At 38.0% G+C, this 27,448-nt stretch overlaps 1 protein-coding gene and 1 long non-coding RNA gene across 3 annotated transcripts in view; both read right to left on the reverse strand.

Annotated features, from left to right (window-relative positions):
- The window catches only part of LOC134825516 (uncharacterized), a 59,252-nt gene extending 32,082 nt beyond the window's left edge, over positions 1 to 27,170 (reverse strand). The window contains exons 1-4 of one of the 2 annotated variants that reach the window (XR_010161558.1): positions 27,100 to 27,170; positions 24,662 to 24,737; positions 3,893 to 3,966; positions 960 to 1,007 (exon numbers count right to left, since the gene is read on the reverse strand). This is a non-coding gene — a long non-coding RNA (uncharacterized LOC134825516). Of the gene's footprint in view, positions 1 to 959; positions 1,008 to 3,892; positions 3,967 to 24,661; positions 24,738 to 27,099 lie in introns of those variants that run through there. The other variant, XR_010161557.1, reaches the window with a different exon arrangement.
- LOC134825401 (ankyrin-1-like) lies at positions 11,263 to 15,507 on the reverse strand. Its single transcript, XM_063837579.1, has one exon. It carries the CDS (start codon positions 15,505 to 15,507, stop codon positions 11,263 to 11,265), a length of 4,245 nt encoding a protein of 1,414 aa, XP_063693649.1.
- Positions 27,171 to 27,448: the final 278 nt, after the last annotated feature.

A 27,448-nucleotide genomic window follows, 5' to 3' on the forward strand; every position in this document is an offset into this window, starting at 1 on the left:
AATTAGTGCAGTGTGTAGTGTGTAGTACTTGTGAGCAGGCAAAGTTTATCATTGGCACGCCCCGGGAGGACTAGTCTGGTTGCCGCCTTCTATTTTACACTAGCTGTGTTTTGCAGTTCAGTGTTGCTTTTCATAGTGCAGTGCAATATGTCCCATTAATGATTTCAATTAACACGGTTTGTTTCAGAGTTGAAAAATACGTGAGAAATTTTTTTTAAATACGCCGTATTTTGCGTATTTTTGCTTAGAAATAAAATACGTCAAAAATACGTTAGAATACGTTTTTCTTGAAATTTCATTCAAAGACTAAAGTTATGTCATTCGTTTGCATTTTTTTCAGACACATTTCTATTTAACTTCAACGCTTTAATGCTTTGGTATAGCACGTGCCCAGTACTCTGAAGTCATATGCGAGGTGAAAAACGACAGAGCTACGCGAGTTTTGATAAAATCGTAAATTTATATAAAGCAATAGTACTTATTACTTTATTGGAGCTATCAATGGTACAATAACACTTTTTACGTATTTTATTCAACGAAAATAAAATACGCCGTATTTAACGTATTTTTGATATTTTATAAAATTCGTAAAATACGTATTTTTCAACTCTGGTTTGTTTAAACTTAAAGCTATTTGACTGTGTTACCAGGCTTTCTACTAAGAAATGTGACTACAATTCAAAAATTCTAATTACTCTTGATACTTGTATAACTAATGTGTATTTATGTATTTATCAATTCAAGTCTCCACGCCCTAGAGCCCTGGTTTGTAGGTCGCTTCCCTAGAGTCTCGGGTTCTAGAGTTTGGACCGCACTTAAATAACCATTTCAAAAGGACACAGCGAAATATATTTTTGGAAATAGTTGACGAATAATGCATAAAATGGGTTTTATTGCACATGAGAAATGTATAATTAAAAAATTATAAATCTTCTACTACTCACAATATGTTAAAACAGTGAGCTGGCAAATTTGTCTACTGTTTTTCACTGCAGCTGTTTTCCACCCTGAATTGTTGGTTGAGATTAGATGAAACATAAAACTCATAAGTCATAGCGACTATAATTAAAATAATAAAATCATGTCATGGTTATCACAGTCATTCTGGCAAGCATGACCTGATGACCGCGGCTCTTATAATAGTTATACATTCTATACTATTATACCCCCTTTACTATTTTCCAGGCATTAAGTCTCATCGGAAGTCGTGTATTGGGAAGTGGGTTTTCTATTACAATTGTAAATGAATGGAAAAAGCGAGCGACCGGATTCATTATCAGTATCATATTGCATTTGCGGACGGTTATTCAAATTAATATATATATATTTAAAGTCACTATTGTGACGGTACATTAGAACTAGACAGAAACAAAGTGTGAAGGGCCTGAACGGAACCCCTCGGTTTCAGTTCCTTGTTTAACACTGCCGTACAGCAAGGACATTCGCCGGGTTCTCCAAGGATGGGCACATAGCTCACTCCACACAATGCTCTGTCAAATGTTGCTTATATACCAAGGATCTTCGCGGTCCTTGATATACGAACGGCCATAGTTCGTTAGTAATATGGCACTTAACGCACTTAATGTACTTTTAAGGGGGGGGGACAATGGATATTTTTTTGTGAAACTTGATTTCGAGATAGCAGTTGACCAACAAACTAGGACCAGTGACCGAACTTTTGAGGTGGTCCCGGACCCCAACCGCCAAACGGTGCCCGCGGGGCAGCCACGCCCATATTTGGTCCAAATTAGGCCCAATTTAGCCAAATACCCTGAACATGCCCAAAACCCAGATTTTAGGTGCTCTACTTGTAGCTAGTGGTCTCTTGAACTCGTATATTAAATTTCATCAAGATTGGACAAAAAATGACTGAGTTATGAGCCAAAAACCATATGCCCATATTTGGTCAAACGCACCAAATTTGGTAGATTTCGTCCCATAAATTGGTCAAATATCAATATTTTTGAATGAAACTTACTTTATATGAAAGGTAAGCCTAAACTACATATTCTCTATAAGTTATAGCTTTATATCTGTTTAAATGTGGATATTAAGGCGAAAAAACCACAAAAAAAGAACTAAATTGCCCGTATCTTGGTTCGCGATATTCGCGGAATTGATCTCATTAAAATTGTAACAACTCAATCAGTTTTCAAAATTTTTCCATGAAATTTTCGGAATCGACTCGAAATCGCATTTCCACCTTATTTTGAGAACAGATTTTTGATTTAGGCCTCCAAAAAAATTTGGCGGCCAAATTCCAAAATTTTCCCGGAAAAATTCAGAATTTGGCCGCCAAATTTTTTTTGAGGCCTAAATCAAAAATCTGTTCTCAAAATAAGGTGGAAATGCGATTTCGAGTCGATTCCAAGAATATCATGGAAAAATTTTGAAAACTGATTGAGTTGTTACAATTTTAATGAGATCAATTCCGCGAATATCGCGAACCAAGATACGGGCAATTTAGTTCATTTTTTTGTGGTTTTTTCGCCTTAGTATCCACATTTAAACAGATATAAAGCTATAACTTATAGAGAATATGTAGTTTAGGCTTACCTTTCATATAAAGTAAGTTTCATTCAAAAATATTGATATTTGACCAATTTATGGGACGAAATCTACCAAATTTGGTGCATATGCCCAAATATGGGCATATGGTTTTTGGCTCATAACTCAGTCATTTTTTGTCCAATCTTGATGAAATTTAATATACGAGTTCAAGAGACCACTAGCTACAAGTAGAGCACCTAAAATCTGGGTTTTGGGCATGTTCAGGGTATTTGGCTAAATTGGGCCTAATTTGGACCAAATATGGGCGTGGCTGCCCCGCGGGCACCGTTTGGCGGTTGGGGTCCGGGACCCCCTCAAAAGTTCGGTCACTGGTCCTAGTTTGTTGGTCAACTGCTATCTCGAAATCAAGTTTCACAAAAAAATATCCATTGTCCCCCCCCCTTAAAGCAAGTTGCGAATTTTTCGTTGCTTCAAATAGTGTCTTTTATAATTCTTTAAAAAGCAACATTCATTTCCAAAAGTGACTGGCAGTTTTTCTTAACGGGTGAGATATACTCGTAAAAATAAAATATTTGTTCCCAATATTAGATTTAGACCGTCAACGAGCGAGCGTGCTGAATCACTCTACAGTCGATCTTCGAGATTGTTCTAAAAGGGCCCCCGACAGTTGAAACCAACTTGAATCGATGTATTTTCGGACGCTGATTCCGAATCACCCCCATGACATAGGGTTAAAATGCTCTCTGGCGAGATATTGGCGAAAAACTGTCTCGATCACGTTGGGATCAGATTAGAGGGTCAGGGTTTTGAATAGTCGTTCAGGGCCAGCTAGAGAACGGGTTGAAGAAGTCACGTGACAGTCGAGTGTAGAGTGATTAATCATCTTCCGTCAACGAGTCCAACTCGGCATGCGTTTTGGTACGGTAGGTTATAAACTACAAAATGTTCCCCGATATTAGCAACCGTTCACGAATTACCATGGATGTAAACTTTACGGCACTTCGTATGACTTAACTTTGTTGTTTAAGTGAAAAGTTTAAAATGTCTACCTTCTAGAATTTTTGGTCTAGGTAGGTAATGGTAGTGCGCCATTTACAGTAAGCCGACGGTAAGATGATTTTTTAGCGCTAATTTCGGCCAGCACAAAATTCTTGGAAAAAAATGCATATTGTAATTGGGTAACCTTCCCTCGATACTTAAATTCGTAGGGCGCTGCCGCAGAGTCTCAAGCTCTAGAGTCTGGACTGCACTATAATTACCATTTTAAAAGGATACTGAGAAATCTCCTTTTGGAAATATGAAATAGTAGACAAATAATGCATGTGTTTTATTGCACATGAGGAATGTTTAATTAAAAAGGTATACATTTTCTACTACTCACAATATGTAAAAAATAGTCAGCTGGCAAACTTGTCCACTGTTTTCGCTGTATAAGTTTTCATAACATTTTCCTCCCTGAATGGTAAGTTTTGATTAAATGAAACATAAAACTCCTAGCGACTTTATGATTAAGTATGATAATAAAAATGTGTCGTGATTATTAGTATACACATATTTTATTTAGTAAATACCCAGTGTTTATATAACGTAAAGTGAAACATCTCTATATAACCAGGTACTTCGATATAATTACATCACCATCCTATTTTCTAGATACCAGGTTCATTCTATACCGTTTCCTACAAAATAACTGAGATATTTTTATATAAAATAAAGTCGACGTCTCTTCTATTTTCAGAAATATAGGATTGCCCACTTAGTGTAAAATAAGGTTGGCAACCAGATCAGTCCTCCTGGGGCGTACCAATGGTCAACACTGCCTGCTCACAAAGGTACGGTAACGAAGTGGCGTACACGGGTAATTAAAATGTACAAGGGTACGATAGAGAAGTGTCGTACACGGTACTTAAAGAAATATACGGGTACGATATCGAAGTCTCGTACACGAATACCTGCAAATCTCTAGCTCTCAAGCTCTGCAATTTCACTTTAGCTCTTACTGGCTACTGAGTGCCGTATGACTTTAAAAGATCGAATGACTTGATCGAGTCCTAAGTTAGGTAAGAACAAAGGAAACAGGGTGTTCGAACAATAAGTCTCGAATGGCAATAAATTACTATTTGATCAATATACCAAGACTAGTGACTCGAAGGCCACGCTACACTGTTCTCGGAAGCGGTAACTTTTACAACCTTACCGTTAAATGCTCCTCAAAGAACTGCCGCTAACGGGGCAAGCAAACACTAACAGCACTGGGTCACGTGACATCACATGGCGAACCAGGTGACACCGCGCGGCCCAGTCTGTCCAATAACCTAACTTAACTAGCTAACCTGACTAACACGTGTCTACCTCCGCAAAACCATCCATAATCTATTACACTAATCTAATCTAATCTTACACTAATCCTTACGGTTATTAAACACTTATACTAGAATATTCTAAAAGATAACCAATACCACCGCTATTTTTATGACAAAGATCTGAATAGTACACCTTCACACACAAAGGAAATTTTCAATAAACTAGAAATATTAGCTTTACCGAACGTGATCATAGCTAAATGTATATTATGCTTAATACACAAAGTTTATTCTAACACTGCACCACCAAATATTATAGGAATGTTCACTGTTTCAAACTTAAACGCACCTAGAAGAGAACCTGAGTTCTTTGCAGTACCATTTAACCGTTTATGTAATTCAGACAAGAGCATTTCTTACATTGGGCCTAAGTTATATAACAAAACAGTCAACATTATTAACAAGGACATAAAATACGTCACCACTTGCCTACAAGACAAATTCCTAAATTCATTCAAGTCTACAGTCAGCAAGCATGTGCTTACTGCACAAGCACTTATATATATTAACCCGGATGACAAGGACTGGAACAACTCAAATTTCGTACTTTTAGAAATTTAAATAATTTGGTACAACATACGTTGATCATAATAACGAGCATATTCAAAGAGAGAGAGAGAGAGAGAGAGAGAGAGAGAGAGAGAGAGAGAGAGAGAGAGAGAGAGAGAGAGAGAGAGAGAGAGAGAGAGAGAGAGAGAGAGAGAGAGAGAGAGAGAGAGAGAGAGAGAGAGAGAGAGAGAGAGAGAGAGAGAGAGAGAGAGAGAGAGAGAGAGAGAGAGAGAGAGAGAGAGAGAGAGAGAGAGAGAGAGAGAGAGAGAGAGAGAGAGAGAGAGAGAGAGAGAGAGAGAGAGAGAGAGAGAGAGAGAGAGAGAGGAGAGAGAGAGAGAGAGAGAGAGAGAGAGAGAGAGAGAGAGAGAGAGAGAGAGAGAGAGAGAGAGAGAGAGAGAGAGAGAGAGAGAGAGAGAGAGAGAGAGAGAGAGAGAGAGAGAGAGAGAGAGAGAGAGAGAGAGAGAGAGAGAGAGAGAGAGAGAGAGAGAGAGAGAGAGAGAGAGAGGAGAGAGAGAGAGAGAGAGAGAGAGAGAGAGAGAGAGAGAGAGAGAGAGAGAGAGAGAGAGAGAGAGAGAGAGAGAGAGAGAGAGAGAGAGAGAGAGAGAGAGAGAGAGAGAGAGAGAGAGAGAGAGAGAGAGAGAGAGAGAGAGAGAGAGAGAGAGAGAGAGAGAGAGAGAGAGAGAGAGAGAGAGAGAGAGAGAGAGAGAGAGAGAGAGAGAGAGAGAGAGGAGGAGAGAGCTCGTTCTAGATCCGGCTTCGTCGCGCGCGCGAGCTAGCTCGCGAGCGCCTCTCGCATAGCCGCTCTCGATCTCTCTCTCGCTCACGCGTTGTCGCCGTCTTTCTTCGCTTTCCCTTCTCGCTCGTTCTCCACGCTCGCGGCGCGCTCCTCGCGCTCTCGTTGCTCTTTCTCTGGCTTGTCTGAGTCTCGTTCGCTTACTTTCTATGCGTGCTGTCTGGGAGGCGCGTGTGCAGTTAGCTGCCGGGTAGGGCGTTACATTTCTTTCTTGCTTTTTCTTTGTCTTTTCTGTTCTTTTAGGTTCGTTCGTTTTCCTTCGTTCTCGTCGGTCGGTCCTAATCTATCTTCGTTCTTTTGATTTCTTGCTGCTTTCTTTCTTGTTCGTTATTCTTCCTTTCCGTGCTTCTTTCTTTCGTTTCTTTCTTTCTCTTCTTTTTCTTTCTGTTCTTTCTTTGCTGCTATTTCTTGTCTGTTCTGTTTCTTTTTCGTTTCTTGCTTTTTTTCTTTCTTTCTTTCTTTCTTTCGTTCTTTCGCTTTTCTGGACTCTCTTCGCCTCTCTCTCTCTTCCTTCCCTCTTGCCTTCTCTCTCTCCTCTCTCGCTGCTCTCCTGCGCGCAACCTTGCTCCTCCTCTCTCTCTGCTCTTCTCTCTTCGTCTCTTCTCTCCTCAAGGAAACCCTATCCCGCCTGACCCCCACAATTCATATCCCCCGCCCGCTACGGGCCCATCACATCTGGCCTCCATTTCATCAGACTCTCATGTAATTGTGATTGCCCCTCACCCAAAGATAAACACAAATCATATGCCAACAATACACCAATAAACCAAGACACATCGTTACGTACAACCTAGACCACGTCCAACAGAACGAACGCTAAACCAACAGATCTAGAAAACCACGCATAAGTCCGTTGGTCGTACCACTGCTCACAAACGACTTCACACATCCTACGTAATCAGCCCAGGGGAGTGGTTTCCCAAAATTGAATACAGCTCAGTGTAATTTTGGACACAATATAGCTATGTGTTCAAAAATAATAGCGGAGGGGCAAGGGGGTTAATAAAATTTCCGTGAAAACAACGCCCCTTAGTGTTATGGTTCCCAAGAGCAGCCAGAAGACATTGTATGTTTTTTGGTTTGTTATTTCACATTTGAAAAAAGAACTTCCAAGTGATTTGTAATCATATTATAATTTTTATTCATAATATTTTGCATACCGCTTAGTCTTTAAAACATTCTGATGGCTCAAAGCAATTAACGTATTATTTTGAAAAATTCTCGGAAATACTTAATTTTCGTTATTATCTCGCTCTAGTAATTTAAGTTTGTATTACAAAGAAAACTATTATGTATATTAGTTCTGAAGGTCATTATACCAAGCCATAAAAAAAAACAACGTTGAAGTAGTTAAATTTATAACAACCCTGTGGATTTTAACACATTATCAAAAACCGCAAAATTAAAATAGCTTTGCAAATAAAATTACTAATAAACAACTGAATCGCTGTTTTTTAAAATGCCCTGATATAGTCTGATTATGATCGTCAAATTTAAAAAACGGTTAATAAAATGAAACACACAACCACTTTTACTAACATATCAGAAAAAGAATTTCCCTCACATAACTAAAAGGTTTATTTTAAGGCAAACTAGTACGGAAGTTTTTCCAATAAAACCCTATAGGGATAGTTTGGCAATAATACATTCATTGAGGTCATAATTTGACGAAAGTAATTTGAGGTTACATAACCATAGCTGAAACACAGCTGAAAGCGTAGAAATTACGAACATAATCAGAGTGATTATTAATAGTAAAAAGTAACATTTTTTACTGGGCGTACATATGACTACAGCATGCAGGCTGGATTATAAAAACATAGAATATATGTTAAACTCACATCTAGACTTACAGCTACAATAAAAACGTATAGCAAAATGATCATTGTTCTAGACTAACCTCAATTCTCAACTATTATGATTTACCCCCACATTTTAATTTTTAAGATCGTGTAACCAGGACGGAATATATAATAAATCGCCCAATCAGCTAATGCAGATATATTTTACTTAAGATGATGGAACCAGGAACAACTGTCTTTTTCACAGAGGTTAATCTACTTAGGAGGGAACGGAAGGGATGATGAAGAGGAGTGGAAAGGGTGGCAGTGTATTCTTTGGAAGGATGTTAGAGTTGGCAGCGCTCATAACCTGAGGAAAATAAAGTTTAACAGGTTTGTTGTTCAAAACTACAGTACTAATCTGGACAAACTCAACATTTTCAGACAGAAAATTATTATTTTGCCACGATGTAAAGTTTTTCACCAGAAAGGCTAAAAATGAAATTGAAAAGGATTTAACCTATTACATTCATTGATTGCATTTAATTGATTAAATGTTGATGATGACATTGATTAAAGTTTAAATAATTAGAAAGATGATATATAGAATAGCTTTCTGTGGTGGTTGTATCAAGTAAAATACTGCTAAAATTGAAAACTCACCTTTTGTTCAATGAGAAAGTGAAGTTAGCTCCAACACAAAAAAAGTTCTTGACTCGCAAACACCGCTTTCTTCTCTGAAAAAGTAAGGGAAGTTAGGTATTTTTTATATAGGTAAATGATCGGACAAACCTCAACGTCGCGAGTTTTCGGCAAAAATCGTTATTTTGCCACAATACGAAGTTTTCATCAGAACGGCTAAAAATTAAATTGAAAAATTGAAAGGAATTTAACTTATTACATTCATTGATTGCATTGATTAAAATGAAGAATTTTATTAAAGTTAAAATGATTACAATGATGACTTTATAGCATTAGTTTTTCTGTGCGGTTGTATCAAGTATAATCCGCTAAAATTGAAACTCACCTTTTGTTTAATGAGGAAGTGAAGTTAGCTCCAACACAAAAAGAAGTTCTTGACTCACAAACACTTTGATGCCCATATAGGGATATAAACACACCGCTTTCTTCTCTGAAACAGTAAGGGTATAATATATTATACGGGTAAATTATCGACCATCTCCTATTACAAACACTTAGGCTTTATCAAACATTAATTTTAAAAGTGCAACATGGTGGTGGTGCTCGTATTGGAACAACAACAGTAAACCATGGTAACCATGGTTAACCCTATATAGCGATCTCATGTATCCCACTGGCACGTGATGCCCATACAGGGATATATTGTATCCCGAGTACCAAATTGATTTTTCACTGAATGTAATATCATTGAAAGCAATACGTAGATGCTGATTAATTCAACATAACCATAATTTCAACCTGCAGTATCAGTGAAGGAGTACAGGAGATAATGATGGAGCTGATTTGGAAGATAAGTGTCCTTATATGGGCATCACGTGTCTTTCAGTCACATCTCCTGAGATGTTATTGTATAGATACATATTAAGCTATATTTATGCATAGGCAAATGTCTTTATAATCATTCAGATAATAATAGAAATCTCTTATGACGACATGGTTTCCAATTTACAAGAGGATAACAAACGTTTCTAGATAAACCCTTGTACTGGACACTTATTTTAAAATATTTAAAACAGTCGATATATACGTGTCACATGATCACCCACTTTAATCTCAATTTACCAAATTAGTGCAGGTGTCTCAACAGGATTCTCAATTAAACGTGAGTGTCTAGGGTTAACCATAGCGACCAAACTAACCACAAGTAAACTGCTCCTCATCACTGCTTTTCACTGCTCCTCGCCAGTGAGAAACAACAATCGATCAAACAAGGTTATTTCCTGACTTCTACGGGCTAGTCCCCTTTTGCTATTTAGTGAAAACCCCGTATTTATAGAATACTTAAAATTAAAAAAACCCTACGATGAACTCGTAACATTTTGAAGAACTGAAACAAAGTAACTATCCTTAAAAGTGCAATTTGTAACGAATCTTAGGATCATTAAACATCGAAAATTAAAATTAACCTGTTCCTTTGCAACTCAAATGTAGCGATTCTTGGAGTTCTTTGCGGAGGTTGTTGTCTTTAAAGAAGTCCCGTGTATGGATAGTGTATGAGTTTGAGAAGGTATAAAAGAAAGTGTATAAAAGAGACTAATGATAATAAATTAAGGTGAAAGGATAAAAATATAATCTTTGTATCCGTGAAAAAGTAATAAAATTGGTTTCCATATATAGAAAGCACTTCTGATTGAAAGAAGTGAACACCGGGTTCTCAACCTTATATAAGACAGGTTGTGTCTTCTTCAAGGTGGGATCTTGAAACATTTGAATGATAAACGATAGGCATCCATTAAATACTTACCAAAAATACCTATAACAGACATAAATAAAATACATAATAAAGCTTTTAAACTATACATGCGAGTCTTGAATACCCCGCGTGTTCGTCTTCTGCTGGTGTAATGTCAGCTTCTACATTCTGCTCTGACTTCAAATATCACATGTATTTTCCTCTGTCCTGCGTAATGTTTGGCTATAAGTATGCTGGCGTATTCCGTTACATTTTACCACAACACGATGAGTACATGAGTTTTGAATAGTGGCAGTGGGTTGAACCAAGGGATCAAAGTAGTCCTATACACATCTGCAACCATAAAGATTTAGAGAGCAAGGACTTTTTGAAATAAGAGATTCGGACAGCCAGGCGGAAGCTGTTCCTTCTTCCATACTCGCCCATGTTTTTCGGAAGCTTTGCATTCTCTAAACATATCTTAAAACCAATAATAGCTTCTACAAGAAATATAATCATCAAGATCCACAAAAACGATGATGCACCCATTTACGGCTCCATCAGGCCTATATCATGCCCCTGGAGAATAAAGAACCCATGCCATGTAACCGACAATTATTAACCCATATCCACCATAAAGCTTGACTTCATTCGGAAGTTTTTTTAAATTTCGTTATAATGACCCTGGAAAATGTAGAAAAGCAAAGTTATGAAGGGTAGATTTGAAATAATTAGTAGTATAAGGTAGAGCCCATCCCGGGTATTTGAAGATATCAGTATTGTCTTTTCTCCGCAGGGGAAGTTTATTCTCCAACATAAACCGCGCCTATAACAACTCCCTCGACAAAAAACATGTAGTGATAGATATGAGGACATCAACCTCCTTTTATTCTATTCCTGGTTCCTTAAAGTTTTGTAGCCTACTTCTGAGGGGGAAATAAGATATGCATTCGGTCGACGTAGCGAAATGACAATAACATCTCTAAAACTGAATAGCAGGAGAGACCACATATCACCAATACGTCGTAGTATCGTAAGATCTTCTTCTTTATCCTTTGAACTTGGTCTTTTCTCAGGCTTGCTTGCTCTACTTATCGTGATCTTATTAACAACAAACCAAACTAAAGTTGACAATCCAAGATATCCAACAAAATAGAAGTGATTGGGGACTGAGTGCATTACTGCTGCAAATAGGAAGAGTCTAGCAGGAATCATCAGAACGTAAGCTATATACAATAGCACGAGAGCAACAGTAGACATCTTTGGTGTTGCTGGATGGAGTATCACTTCCAAACCGATCACGCTGTTGGGAATCTTCACAAACGGCACTATCATTGAATATACTTCCACCCATGACGCGCATATCTTTAATCTCAGTAGGTTTTCGACACACTCAAAATCCCTTGAATCGTAATCGAAACTATGATAGTCCGTACATCCAGAGCTTGTGATATCCCCATCTTTCATCAAAATGTTGAAGTAGATCTGAAAAATGTAAAACTGGATAAGAAGCTCAGGAATCTGTTCCGTTATCATATAGTATTGGGCAAGAGATTTGTCTTTGGCCTGCTGCCTATAGATGACTCGTAATTTAGAAGGTGAGTGCGTGAGAAATTGCAGACGATCAACAACTGGACGGAGCCAAAATATCGAGAGTACGTTGAGAAATGCGGCTCTAACAGATGTTAATATTGATGTACGTCCTTTTACTTTGAACGGCCAAAAGAATCGTCCTAGATATTTAAATGGCCACGACCATTCATAGTTTAGTTCAGAACCTTTCCAATCTTCTGTTGTTAATGTGAATTTTCCAAGATTTGTTCGGAGTTGCTCTATCCCAGTAGCAAATGTTGAAATTGATGAGCGGATATTCTCGTGGAACAACGTCACAAAAACAAGGACTAGCATTAGTATCCCTAATCTGGAAGAAAAACCTTTTAGCGTTTTGAAGCCTACATAAACATCAGAAGCAATGTCGGAGATATAAATAAATATTGCAAATAAGCAAGTAAAATAGTCAAAGCTTCCTCGAACTCTACACTTGTGCGAAAACTTGCTTATGCATGCAGAAAACAGACACTTTTCGATGTCCTCTTTAACATTTTCTATGGGAGCGCAGCATCCTTGATCGTTCTTCTTCGAATAGGTTTTAGCAATACTTTTTGCTACAAGTTTTGCATCAATGTCTCCTTCATATCCTTCATCTGAAATTCTATCTATTTTGGCGGAAAATCTTTCGAAAACAGCCCCTCCCAATGTTTCTCGAAGAAACTTTTTAAAAGCGTCTTTTTCGATCGCTTCTTTAGACTTCTTTGCTTCTTTGGATTTCTTTGGACTGTCTGGAGACTCGACCTCATTTGGAAGGCTTACATAGATGGGATCTGGAGACTCGACCTCACCACAGTCACATTTGATGTTAGCCTGCAAACTTACGTACAATACATTCAATAAACTTGATAACTGTGTGTCATGAACGTCTGGATTTATGAAGATTTCAACAAGTGTTTTGAATACGGAGCTTTTACAGAACACATATATTGCCAGGTTGTTATCCACTTGCTCCATATTGACACAGCCTAATTGGTGAAGGTATTTAACTATATAAGCATGACCTTGCTCAGCAGCAGCGAGAAAGGGGGTATAACCTAAATTATTAACGTGGTTCTTATCCACGCCATCGACTTGGCACATTTGTTTCACAATGTCCAAATAACCCATCCTAGCAGCTTTCAGGAGGGGAGTGTCACCTTCCTTATTCTCCAATTTAACATCAATATTACTGTGTGTTAACAGCTCTTTTACAACATCTGCGTTACCCTTCTCAGCTGCTACACACAGTGGTGTACCCCACTTACCCTCCTCGTTAACATCAATTTTATTGTGTGTTAACAGCTCTTTTACAACCTCTGTGTGATACTTTACAGCTGCTCTGTACAGTGGTGTACCATATTTACCCACCTTGTTAACAGCAATATTACTGTGTGTTAACAGCTCTTTTACAACCTCTGTGTGACCCCGATCAGCTGCTATGTACAGTGGTGTACCTGACGCATCCTCCTTATTAACATCAATATCACTGTGTGTTAACAGCTCTTTTACAACCTCTGTGTGACCCTCTCTAGCTGTTATGTACAGTGGTGTACCTAACTCACCACCCTTATTAACATCAATATCACGGTGTGTTAACAGCTCTTTTACAACCTCTGTGTGACCCTTCTCAGCTGCTATGGACAGTGGTGTACCTGACGCATCCTCCTTATTAACATCAATATCACGGTGTGTTAACAGCTCTTTCACAACTTCTGCGTGACCCTCTCTAGCTGTTATGTACAGTGGTGTACCTAACTCACCACCCTTATTAACATCAATATCACGGTGTGTTAACAGCTGTTTTACAACGTCTTTGTTACGCCTAGCAGCTGCTATGTACAGTGGTGTACCTAACTCACCCTCCTCGTTAACAGCAATATCACGGTGTGTTAACAGCTCTTTTACAACCTCTGTGTGACCCTTCTCAGCTGCTATGGACAGTGGTGTACCTGACGCATCCTCCTTATTAACATCAATATCACGGTGTGTTAACAGCTCTTCCACAACTTCTGCGTGACCCTCTCTAGCTGTTATGTACAGTGGTGTACCTAACTCACCACCCTTATTAACATCAATATCACGGTGTGTTAACAGCTGTTTTACAACGTCTTTGTTACGCCTAGCAGCTGCTATGTACAGTGGTGTACCTAACTCACCCTCCTCGTTAACATCAATATCACGGTGTGTTAACAGCTCTTTTACAACATCTGTGTTACCCTGCTTAGCTGCTATGTACAGTGGTGTACTTGACTCATCCCCCTTATTAACATCAATATTACGGTGTGTTAACAGCTCTTTTACAACATCTGTGTGACCCTTCTCAGCTGCTCCGTACAGTGCTGTACCTAACTCACCACCCTTGTTAACATCAATATTACTGTGTGTTAACAGCTCTTTTACAACCTCTGTGCAACCCCACTTAGCTGCTCTGTACAGTGGTGTACCTAACTCATCCCCCTTATTAACATCAATATCACGGTGTGTTAACAGCTCTTTTACAATTACTGTGTGACCCTGATCAGCTGCTATGTACAGTGGTGTACCTAACTCACCCTCCTTATTAACATCAATATCACGGTGTGTTAACAGCTCTTTTACAACATCTGTGCGACCCTTCTCAGCTGCTATACACAGTGGTGTACCCCACTCACCCTCCTCGTTAACATCAATATCACGGTGTGTTAACAGCTCTTTTACAACGTCTGTGTGACCCAGCAGAGCTGCTATGTACAGTGGTGTACCTAACTCACCACCCTTATTAACATCAATATTACGGTGTGTTAACAGCTCTTTTACAACATCTGTGTGACCCTTCTCAGCTGCTCCGTACAGTGCTGTACCTAACTCACCACCCTTGTTAACATCAATATTACTGTGTGTTAACAGCTCTTTTACAACCTCTGTGCAACCCCACTTAGCTGCTCTGTACAGTGGTGTACTTGACTCATCCCCCTTATTAACATCAATATCACGGTGTGTTAACAGCTCTTTTACAACCTCTGTGCGACCCCAATCAGCTGCTCTGTACAGTGGTGTACCTGACTCATCCCCCTCATTAACATCAATATCACTGTGTGTTAACAGCTCTCTTACAACATCTGTGTTACCCTGCTTAGCTGCTATGTACAGTGGTGTACCTGACTCACCCCCCTTATTAACATCAATATCAGGGTGTGTTAACAGCTCTTTTACAACATCTGTGTTACCCTGCTTAGCTGCTATGTACAGTGGTGTACCTAACTCACCACCCTTATTAACATCAATATCAGGGTGTGTTAACAGCTCTTTTACAACATCTGTGTTACCCTGCTTAGCTGCTATGTACAGTGGTGTACCTAACTCACCCCCCTTATTAACATCAATATCAGGGTGTGTTAACAGCTCTTTTACAACATCTGTGTTACCCTGCTTAGCTGCTATGTACAGTGGTGTACCTGACTCACCCCCCTTATTAACATCAATATCAGGGTGTGTTAACAGCTCTTTTACAACATCTGTGTTACCCTGCTTAGCTGCTACGTACAGTTCAGTGCTCTGGTAAAACATCTTTACTGGTAGTTACCTAGAGAAATGTTAGTAGTCAGTAACTGTGTTGTACAGTTCAGTGCTATGTTTTACAGTTAAGTGCTATGTTTTACAGTTCAGTGTTGTGTTTTACAGTTCAGTGTTGTGTTTTACAGTTCAGTGTTGTGTTTTACAGTTCAGTGCTGTGTTTTACAGTTCAGTGTTGTGTTTTACATTTCAGTGCTGTGTTTTACAGTTCAGTGTTATGATTTACAGTTCAGTGCTATGATTTACAGTTCAGTGCTGTGTTTTATAGTTTAGTGCTGTGTTTTACAGTTCAGTGCTGTGTTTTACAGTTCAGTGTTGTGATTTACTGATTTACAGTTCAGTGTTGTGTTTTACAGTTCAGTGCTGTGTTTTACAGTTCAGTGTTATGATTTACAGTTCAGTGCTATGATTTACAGTTCAGTGTTGTGTTTTACAGTTCAGTGTTGTGATTTACAGTTCAGTGCTGTGTTTACAGTTCAGTGTTGTGTTATACAGTTCAGTGTTGTGTTTTACAGTTCCGTGTTGTGTTTTACAGTTCAGTGTTATGATTTACAGTTCAGTGCTATGATTTACAGTTCAGTGCTGTGTTTTATAGTTTAGTGTTGTGATTTGCAGTTCAGTGTTGTGTTTTACAGTTCAGTGTTGTGTTTTACAGTTCAGTGCTATGATTTACAGTTCAGTGTTGTGTTTTACAGTTCAGTGTTGTGTTTTACAGTTCAGTGTTGTGTTTTACAGTTCCGTGTTGTGTTTTACAGTTCAGTGCTATGATTTACAGTTCAGTGCTGTGTTTTATAGTTTAGTGTTGTGTTTTACAGTTCAGTGCTGTGTTTTACAGTTCAGTGCTATGTTTTACAGTTCAGTGCTGTGTTTTATAGTTCAGTGTTGTGTTTTACAGTTCAGTGCTGTGTTTTATAGTTCAGTGTTGTGTTTTACAGTTAAGTGTTGTGTTTTACAGTTCCGTGTTGTGTTTTACAGTTCAGTGTTGTGTTTTACAGTTCAGTGTTGTGTTTTACATTTCAGTGCTGTGTTTTACAGTTCAGTGTTATGATTTACAGTTCAGTGCTATGATTTACAGTTCAGTGCTGTGTTTTATAGTTTAGTGTTGTGATTTACAGTTCAGTGTTGTGTTTTTCAGTTCAGTGTTGTGATTTGCAGTTAAGTGTTGTGTTTTACAGTGCAGTGTTGTGTTTTACAGTTCAGTGTTGTGATTTACAGTTCAGTGTTGTGATTTACAGTTCAGTGTTGTGTTTTACAGTCCAGTGCTGTGTTTTACAGTTCAGTGTTGTGTTTTACAGTTCAGTGCTGTGTTTTATAGTTTAGTGCTGTGTTTTACAGTTCAGTGCTGTGTTTACAGTTCAGTGTTGTGTTTTACAGTTCAGTGTTGTGTTTTACAGTTCAGTGTTGTGTTTTACAGTTCAGTGCTGTGTTTTACAGTTCAGTGTTGTGTTTTACATTTCAGTGCTGTGTTTTACAGTTCAGTGTTATGATTTACAGTTCAGTGCTATGATTTACAGTTCAGTGCTGTGTTTTATAGTTTAGTGCTGTGTTTTACAGTTCAGTGCTGTGTTTTACAGTTCAGTGTTGTGATTTACAGTTCAGTGTTGTGTTTTACAGTTCAGTGCTGTGTTTTACAGTTCAGTGTTATGATTTACAGTTCAGTGCTATGATTTACAGTTCAGTGTTGTGTTTTACAGTTCAGTGTTGTGATTTACAGTTCAGTGCTGTGTTTACAGTTCAGTGTTGTGTTATACAGTTCAGTGTTGTGTTTTACAGTTCCGTGTTGTGTTTTACAGTTCAGTGTTATGATTTACAGTTCAGTGCTATGATTTACAGTTCAGTGCTGTGTTTTATAGTTTAGTGTTGTGATTTGCAGTTCAGTGTTGTGTTTTACAGTTCAGTGTTGTGTTTTACAGTTCAGTGCTATGATTTACAGTTCAGTGTTGTGTTTTACAGTTCAGTGTTGTGTTTTACAGTTCAGTGTTGTGTTTTACAGTTCCGTGTTGTGTTTTACAGTTCAGTGCTATGATTTACAGTTCAGTGCTGTGTTTTATAGTTTAGTGTTGTGTTTTACAGTTCAGTGCTGTGTTTTACAGTTCAGTGCTATGTTTTACAGTTCAGTGCTGTGTTTTATAGTTCAGTGTTGTGTTTTACAGTTCAGTGCTGTGTTTTATAGTTCAGTGTTGTGTTTTACAGTTAAGTGTTGTGTTTTACAGTTCCGTGTTGTGTTTTACAGTTCAGTGTTGTGTTTTACAGTTCAGTGTTGTGTTTTACATTTCAGTGCTGTGTTTTACAGTTCAGTGTTATGATTTACAGTTCAGTGCTATGATTTACAGTTCAGTGCTGTGTTTTATAGTTTAGTGTTGTGATTTACAGTTCAGTGTTGTGTTTTTCAGTTCAGTGTTGTGATTTGCAGTTAAGTGTTGTGTTTTACAGTTCAGTGTTGTGTTTTACAGTTCAGTGTTGTGTTTTACAGTTCAGTGTTGTGTTTTACAGTGCAGTGTTGTGTTTTACAATTCAGTGTTGTGTTTTACAATTCAGTGTTGTGTTTTACAGTTCAGTGTTGTGTTTTACAGTTCAGTGTTGTGTTAAACAGTTCAGTGTTGTGATTTACAGTTCAGTGTTGTGTTTTACAGTTCAGTGTTGTGTTTTACAGTTCAGTGTTGTGATTTACAGTTCAGTGTTGTGTTTTACAGTTCAGTGTTGTGTTTTACAGTTTAGTGCTGTGTTTTACAGTTCAGTGTTGTGTTTTACAGTTCAGTGCTATGTTTTACAGTTCAGTGTTGTGTTTTACAGTTCAGTGTTGTGTTATACAGTTTAGTGTTGTGATTTACAGTTCAGTGTTGTGTTTACAGTTCAGTGTTGTGTTTTACAGTTCAGTGTTGTGTTTTACAGTTCAGTGCTATGATTTACAGTTCAGTGCTGTGTTTTACAGTTCAGTGTTGTGTTTTACAGTTCCGTGTTGTGTTTTACAGTTCAGTGTTGTGTTTTACAGTTCAGTGTTGTGTTTTACAGTTCAGTGTTGTGTTTTACAGTTCAGTGCTGTGTTTTACAGTTCAGTGTTATGATTTACAGTTCAGTGCTGTGTTTTACAGTTCAGTGTTGTGTTATACAGTTCAGTGTTGTGTTTTACAGTTCAGTGTTGTGTTTTACAGTTCAGTGTTGTGTTTTACAGTTCAGTGTTGTGTTTTACATTTCAGTGCTGTGTTTTACAGTTCAGTGTTATGATTTACAGTTCAGTGCTATGATTTACAGTTCAGTGCTGTGTTTTATAGTTTAGTGTTGTGATTTACAGTTCAGTGTTGTGTTTTTCAGTTCAGTGTTGTGTTTTACAGTTCAGTGCTGTGTTTTACAGTTCAGTGCTGTGTTTTATAGTTTAGTGTTGTGATTTACAGTTCAGTGTTGTGTTTTACAGTTCAGTGTTGTGTTTTACAGTTCAGTGTTGTGTTTTACAGTTCAGTGCTGTGTTTTACAGTTCAGTGTTGTGTTTTACATTTCAGTGCTGTGTTTTACAGTTCAGTGTTATGATTTACAGTTCAGTGCTATGATTTACAGTTCAGTGCTGTGTTTTATAGTTTAGTGTTGTGATTTACAGTTCAGTGTTGTGTTTTACAGTTCCGTGTTGTGTTTTACAGTTCAGTGTTATGTTTTACAGTTCAGTGTTGTGTTTTACAGTTCAGTGCTGTGTTTTACAGTTCAGTGTTATGATTTACAGTTCAGTGCTATGATTTACAGTTCAGTGCTGTGTTTTATAGTTTCAGGCATGGATCCAGGGGGGGTGTGAAGGGGGGTGATCACCCCCCCAGAATTTTCTAAAAACAAAATTGAGGAAAGCATTTTAGAGCATTTTAGAGCATGTTTTCTCACTGACTTCTGTGCAAAATCAACTGCTGACTCAGAGACAACCCAAACTAGGATTAAGAAGAAGACAAAGCAGGTGTGCGGGATCGTGGGCAGATACCTCTCCGAGAGGTTCAGTGCTAGCAACATGGAGTTATTGAAAGGACTGAGCGGACTTGACCCTTCTTCATCTGATTGGCTCAATTTTGACATCTTGAATGCCTTGATTGAGCACTATAGCGTTCTAGGGATCAGGCCCTCGATACTAAGGGCTGAGTGCTTGAAAATGCAAATGGCAGACATTCTACCAAATCCTGCCAGCACCCCTAACATCATGAAGCTTATGGATCTGAAGAGAACCATTGCCCCCACGAGCTGCGAAGCTGAGAGGTCTTTCAGCACTATGAATAGAGTGAAGACAGCTAAGAGATCCAAACTCTCAGATGGTAGAACAAGTGACCTGGTCCTACTTAGCCATGAAAAGGTTTTGACGAAGGAAATAGACATTAGTAAAGTTATAGACAAATTTGCAGAAAAACCCAGAAGAGTGGTTTTGAAATAATTTAACTGTTTTTTTTTTGTAACCCTATATTCTAAAATGGTTGAGATTGAACTGTTAATTAACATTGTTGTTTTACTCTAGAAACAGATTACAGAAGAAATCCCTTAATGGAAACAGCAATCGACATATATAGCGCGAAAAAACCCCAAAAATTTTCGGGGGCTGCGCCCCCGAACCCCTGCCGTGGCTGCTTCGGTGGCGCTTCGCGCCACTTCAACCCCCCAAAAATTCTCAGCTGGATCCATGCCTGTATAGTTTAGTGTTGTGTTTTATAGTTCAGTGTTGTGTTTTACAGTTCAGTGTTGTGATTTGCAGTTCAGTGCTGTGTTTTACAGTTCAGTGTTGTGTTTTACAGTTCAGTGTTGTGTTTTACAGTTCAGTGCTGTGTTTTACAGTTCAGTGTTGTGTTTTACATTTCAGTGCTGTGTTTTACAGTTCAGCGTTATGATTTACAGTTCAGTGCTATGATTTACAGTTCAGTGCTGTGTTTTATAGTTTAGTGTTGTGATTTACAGTTCAGTGTTGTGTTTTTCAGTTCAGTGTTGTGATTTGCAGTTAAGTGTTGTGTTTTACAGTTCAGTGTTGTGTTTCACAGTTCAGTGTTGTGTTTTACTGTTCAGTGTTGTGTTTACAGTGCAGTGTTGTGTTTTACAGTTCAGTGTTGTGTTTTACAGTTCAGTGTCGTGTTTTACAGTTCAGTGTTGTGATTTACAGTTCAGTGTTGTGTTTTACAGTTCAGTGTTGTGTTTTACAGTTCAGTGTTGTGATTTACAGTTAAGTGTTGTGTTTTACAGTTCAGTGTTGTGTTTTACAGTTCAGTGTTGTGTTTTACAGTTCAGTGTTGTGTTTTACAGTTCAGTGTTGTGTTTTACAGTTCAGTGTTGTGATTTACAGTTAAGTGTTGTGTTATACAGTTCAGTGTTGTGTTTTACAGTTCAGTGTTGTGTTTTACAGTTCAGTGTTATGATTTACAGTTCAGTGCTATGATTTACAGTTCAGTGCTGTGTTTTATAGTTTAGTGTTGTGTTTTACAGTTCAGTGTTGTGTTTTACAGTTCAGTGTTGTGTTTTACAGTTAAGTGTTGTGATTTACAGTTCAGTGTTGTGTTTTATAGTTCAGTGTTGTGATTTACAGTTCAGTGTTGTGTTTTTAGTTCAGTGTTGTGATTTACAGTTCAGTGTTGTGTTTTATAGTTTAGTGTTGTGTTTTACAGTTCAGTGTTGTGTAACTGCCCACATGCAACCCTTTAATAACTTTAATCAGTAATCTCATCGGGACTATTCGCTAGCGAGCAACAATGAGACTCATTAGGCGGTAACGAGCCTGTTGGTGGATGACGATCTGATCAATTTGAGTGAATACTGATATTGACGTTCCTTAAAACCGAAGAAATTTGCGTTATACTTATAGCGCTTTACTTCGGTTGCTGTCCTATAAGCAGTGCCAATCAGGGCATTGATTGAGTTAAGATATCACTGATTTAGTGCTGGATCACGTATCTACAAGTTCTTAAAAGGGTCATAACTTGATTAAATTGTGAACAACTAACTTGAAATTTCGGGAAAGCACTTCAATTATCAAGCTAAATGTGTCTAGAAATTTTGAAGTTCCTAGCTGAAGCGTTTTCCACGTTATGGTGACAATAGTGAAAAAAAGGGAGTGGCGTGCCACACCCACTGTAATTTATCAAATTTGACGAAACTTTCAGGAAATCTAAGTTTGACCCATCTTACTATATATAAAGCGAGACAATATATATCTGTGCCATTTTACTGACACCACGGCATCAACTTTAACGCGACTTTCTGCAAAAACCGTAAAAGATATAGGTACAACTGAAACTTTTTTGGCTGGGTCAAATGCTTTAATGGCCTCGAAATCAGCATGAAAAAATAAAAAATTGGCCAAGGAATAATGATTTTAGAGCCGAAAATTTGGACCCCCAAGTGGTGCCAAAAACGCCAATTAAATAGGTAATAATTATTTTAGTATCTTGAGTCTTGACACCGTTTAGGGTTATATTATAATACGGGTTCCTACTAGTACCTATCTAATCTCTGAAATTTCTGTGCAATTCTAAGAAGAATTACGTGAGTTAATAAAGGGTTGCGTGTGGGCAGTTACTTTTGGGCCACCCTGTAGTTTAGGAATCGAATTCGATATAATTCATTGGATCGTATTGAAAGTATTACAGCACTAAATTGCGTGTAAGATCGAATTGAAAGTAATACTACACCTAATTGTGTATAAGATTTAGAGTAGAGCGATACTTGTGTTATCGTATCCTACGCCCCTTCACAGCAAGTACTGCTTGTAGATGTTTGCGGTTATATTTGTGTACGATACCAAATACCAATTATTGTACCTTCGTAATTCACATTATTATACAATACTTGATATTGTACCCTTTCTATTTACGCATACGATACTACTATTTACACTACGATATTGTATCTATCGTGTTAGACTAGTGTTCGATACTTAATTATCGTGAGTAATTATAGTTTTTAGTCGCTTAAAGACTAAATTAGTGCAGTGTGTAGTGTGTAGTACTTGTGAGCAGGCAAAGTTTATCATTGGCACGCCCCGGAAGGAATAGTCTGGACTCTGGTTGCCGCCTTCTATTTTACACTAGCTGTGTTTTGCAGTTCAGTGTTGCTTTTCATAGTGCAGTGCAATGTGTCCCATTAATGATTTTAATTTTTTTTTTTTGTTGGGGACCGGCCCGAAGTACCAGCCAATGTTTACTCAAAAAATAATATATATAATAAGTGTTATCAATTCAAACTCAAAACTCACTAAAGATTAGATCTCATTAAAACGATTAATATGTATATCATGGAGCTTGTCGAACAAAGCATAGCTGAGCACATATAAAGTTGCCTTTAGTTAAAATTATCATATTCGCATAGCGTCATGCCGTTATTGCTGGCGAATTGATGGCAGTGTAACTGAGATGGTATGCAGTGAAATTGATTCTGTGATGGCGTGCTTATGAGACAGAGATATTATTAGCATTGCGGTTGATGTTGCGCTCTGATTTCCTTAGTCCCGTTATATTGTATAACATAAAGTTGGGCCATTCGTCTGCAATGCCCTCGTTTTGTTGATCAATGAGCATGTTTTTTATGCACCTTTTGTAGATGTTAAGGTTGAATAGACTTGGCAAGGAAGTTGCTGCGACACTATATCTGTTTATTGCTAGTAGTGGACCTTTGTAGAATACTGAATTATTGTAAGGGTATTTACCATATTCATCTGACCATGTAGTTGTAAGACTTGAATCCGGATTGGCGACGTTAAATATTGGTGCACTGTTAGGTATTGTTTTCTTTATAGAGGGAGGCACTAAACTTGGAAAGTTTTTCAGCTTATGTATAAAAACTAATGCGTTCTTTACGATGATACTATGAACTGTCAATATTTTGTGTACATAGAAACCAGACTTGGTACTTGCTGGTGGTGTACCATCTTTGTACCAGTAATTAACAAAACCTGGTAGTATTGCTCTAAGACCCATTTTTTGTTTTACAAATAGTGTTTCTATATGGGATTTGGCAGCAAAACCCCAGACGAGGGAGCAGTAATTAAGGTGAGACTGCACAAAGCTGTGATATATTTGTAAACGTGCTTCCAGAGGCAAATATTTTTTAAGTTTGTACATGACTCCAATGTATCTGGCCATTTTCATTTTCATGGCAGAAATATGTTGCGACCAGTTCAGTTTGTTATCTATTATAACTCCTAAGAAACGGGCTTCTGTTTTTCTTTCGATTGTGACACCAGAAATTACTACATCGCGATAAATAAGGTTTCTTTGCCGAGAAAAGATCATATAATTCGTTTTTTTAAGATTTAGAGCTAATCCGTTGTTATCTACCCATTTTACTAAGACATCGCTAAGAATTTTGAACAGTACATGAAAGTAAGTTGGCAGCCGCAGTTAGACTATTCATGGATTGATCTAAATCAACGACTATTTGACGTGTTAGATACTGTTTAATGGCGGCTTGTTTGGTGTCAGGCTTAGTGGCCTTGCCATTAAATGTGGAGTCAATAAGACGGAGCCTGTTGTACTCGAAATCAATATCTTCTTTGGAGAGGGTAGGTAAAACGTTTAAACATGTCTTAGCGCAAAACGTGTAAATTGATGGCACACCAAAGCCCAACATACCGAGGGAGGGTGCCTCCGTGTCTGAGGGTGACCCGGAGGCAGCGGGTTTAGTGATACTGTTCTTCCTAGCAGGAGTCTTCTTAGAAGCAGGAGTCTTGTTAGCAGCAGAGGTCGACTTGTTAAGATGGCCGGACATGATAAAATCAAGCAGTTTCTTATCAGCAAGTCAGTGCACTTGTGAAAAGATTAGAGAGCAAAAATGTTGATGCGTAATGTAAAGTAAAATGATGAGAATGAACACGGTTTGTTTAAACTTAAAGCTATTTGACTGTGTTACCAGGCTTTCTAGTTCTACCAAGAGATATGATTTCAATTCAAAAATTCTAATTACTCTTGATACTTGTATAACTAATGTGTATTTATGTATTTATCAATTCAAGTCTCCACGCCCTAGAGCCCTGGTTTGTAGGTCGCTTCCCTAGAGTCTCGGGTTCTATAGAGTTTGGACCGCACTTAAATTACCATTTCAAAAGGAAAATATATTTTTGGAAATAGTAGACGAATAATGCATAAAATTGGTTTTATTGCACATGAGGAATGTATAATTAAAAAATTATAAATCTTCTACTACTCACAATTTGTTAAAACCGTACTGAGCTGGCAAATTTGTCTACTGTTTTTCACTGCAGCTGTTTTCATAGGATGTCCACCCTGAATCATGTTAGTTGAGATTAGATGAAACATAAAACTCATAAGTCATAGCGACTATAATTATAATAATAAAATCATGTCATGGTTATCACAGTCATTCTGGCAAGCATGACCTGATGACCGCGGCTCTTATAATAGTTATACATTCTATACTATTATACCCCCTTTACTATTTTCCAGGCATTAAGTCTCATCGGAAGTCGTGTATTGGGAAGTGGGTTTTCTATTACAATTGTAAATGAATGGAAAAAGCGAGCGACCGGATTCATTATCAGTATCATATTGCATTTGCGGACGGTTATTCAAATTAATATATATATATATATATATATATATATATATATATATATTATATATATATATATCTTCGCGGTCCTTGATATACGAACGGCCATAGTTGGTTAGTACGCACGTTACGTACTTTTAAAGCAAATTGCGAACTTTTCGTCGCCTCAAATAGTGTCTTTTATAAATCTTTAAAAAGCAACATTTATTTCCAAAATTGACTAGCTGGCAGTTTCCCTAAACGGGTGATATACTCGTAAAATATTTGTTCCAAATATTAGATTTAGACCGTCAACGAGCGAGCGTGCTAAATCACTCTACAGTCGATCTTCGAGATTGTTCTAAAAGTGCCCCCGACAGTTGAAACCAACTTGAATCGATGTATTTTCGGACCCTGATTCCGAATCACCCCCCTGACTTGGGTTAAAATGCTCCCTGGACAGATATTGGCGAAAAACTGTCTCGATCACGTGATATGACCGTAAAAGGAAGTTAGTCTAATTTCTCGTTAGGGTTAACTGTTAAGGTTTCAGCATATGCTTTTGTTAAGGATTGGGTTAGGGTTAGGGTTGGGATCAGATTAGAGGGTCAGGGTTTTGAATAGTCGTTCAGGGCCAGCTAGAGAACGGGTTGAAGAAGTCACGTGACAGTCGAGTGTAAAGTGATTAATCATCATCCGTCAACGAGTCTAACTCGGCATGCGTTCTGTTACGGTAGGTTATAAACTACAAAATTTTCCCCGATATTAGCAACCGTTCACGAATTACCATGGATGTAAACTTTACGGCACCTCGTATGATATGACTTAACTTTGTTGTTTAAGTGAAAAGTTTAAAATGTCTACCTTCTAGAAGTTTTGGTCTAGGTAGGTAATGGTAGTGCGCCATTAACAGTAAACCGACTGTAAGATGAATTTTTAGCGCTAATTTCTGCCAGCATATTGTAATTGGGTAACCATATTAATTCGTAGGGCGCTGCTCTACTTCTAGAGTCTCTAGTCAGTACTACACTAAAAGAGGGTGTGGTCAGCATGTGTGTAAAGAAAGGGAGTGTGGGAGAGAGAGTAAGGGGAGATCGACAAGATCCATGTTTTTGCAAACGGGAGCCTAAAACACATGTAATTATATAAATTATGTACGTATTTACAGATTTCAGGGCCTCCAAATACTCTGACACGACAAGCACTGATAGATACGCCACAATAAGCTTTTAGGAAGGAGAAAACTTTAGTGTTATTGCTGCTGAGGCTGTTGGATACCCTAGTAAAGTAGTAACAGCCCTAGCAACCACCCTAGTAACTACCCTAGTAACTGCCCCAGTAACTACCCTAGTAACCACCCTAGTAACTACCCTAGTAACCACCCTAGTAATTACCCCAGTAACTACCCTAGTAACTACCCCAGTAACTACCCTAGTAACCACCCTAGTAACTACCCTAGTAACTACCCCAGTAACTACCCTAGTAACAACCCTAGTAACTATCCCAGTAACTACCCTAGTAACTACCCTAGTAACCACCCTAGTAACTACCCTAGTAACTACCCTAGTAACTACCCTAGTAACTACCCTAGTAACCACCCTAGTAACTACCCCAGTAACTACCCTAGTAACTACCCTAGTAACCACCCTAGTGACTACCCTAGTAACTACCCTAGTAACTACCCTAGTAACTACCCTAGTAACTACCCTTGTTTCGCTCCACCCTTTAGTGTTACTAGAAGGAACCCGTTTAACCATAAAATGGTGTCAAGACTCAATAGACTAAAATAATTATTGCCTATTTAATTCGCGTTTTTAACACCACTTGGGGGTCCAAATTTTGGGCTCTAAAATCCTATCTTTTACGGTTTTTGCGGAAAGTCGCGTTAAAGTTGATGCTCTGGTGTCAGTAAAATGGTACGGATCCATCCATATATATCGTCTCGCTTTATAATTATATATAGTAAGATTATTATTTTAAAAGGATACTGAGCGAGAAATATCTTTTTGGAAATATGAAATAGTAGACAAATAATGCATGTGTTTTATTGCACATGAGGAATGTTTAATTAAAAAGATATACATTTCTACTACTCACAATATGTAAAAAATAGTCAGCTGGCAAACTTGTCCACTGTTTTCGCTGTATAAGTTTTCATAACATTTTCCCCCCTGAATGGTAAGTTTTGATTAAATGAAACATAAAACTCATAGCGACTTTAAGATATCATATTATTATATTAATGATTACTAAAGTTTTATCAATTGGCTGGGACCCTGGTAGATAGGGAGCAAAACAAGAGACACGTCGAAAGGAATTATATTATGTCTCGGTCACTAGGCCTTGGTACTCAGTATACAGACACGTGTTTCAAACACAGCGCAGCTTCGGTATCACGTGACAAAATGAGTCCAGGATAAACCTTGATTAACATCGGGTTACTGAA

Source organism: Bolinopsis microptera, chromosome 13 (genome assembly GCF_026151205.1).
Source record: "Bolinopsis microptera isolate Bmic1 chromosome 13, MBARI_Bmic_1.0, whole genome shotgun sequence".
Classification (NCBI taxonomy): Eukaryota; Metazoa; Ctenophora; class Tentaculata; order Lobata; family Bolinopsidae; genus Bolinopsis; species Bolinopsis microptera.

What these genes read in the sequence shown, in the direction of transcription:
- LOC134825401 (XM_063837579.1), bottom strand. Translation starts at nt 15,507, where the DNA reads ATGTTTTACCAGAGCACTGAACTGTACGTAGCAGCTAAGCAGGGTAAC.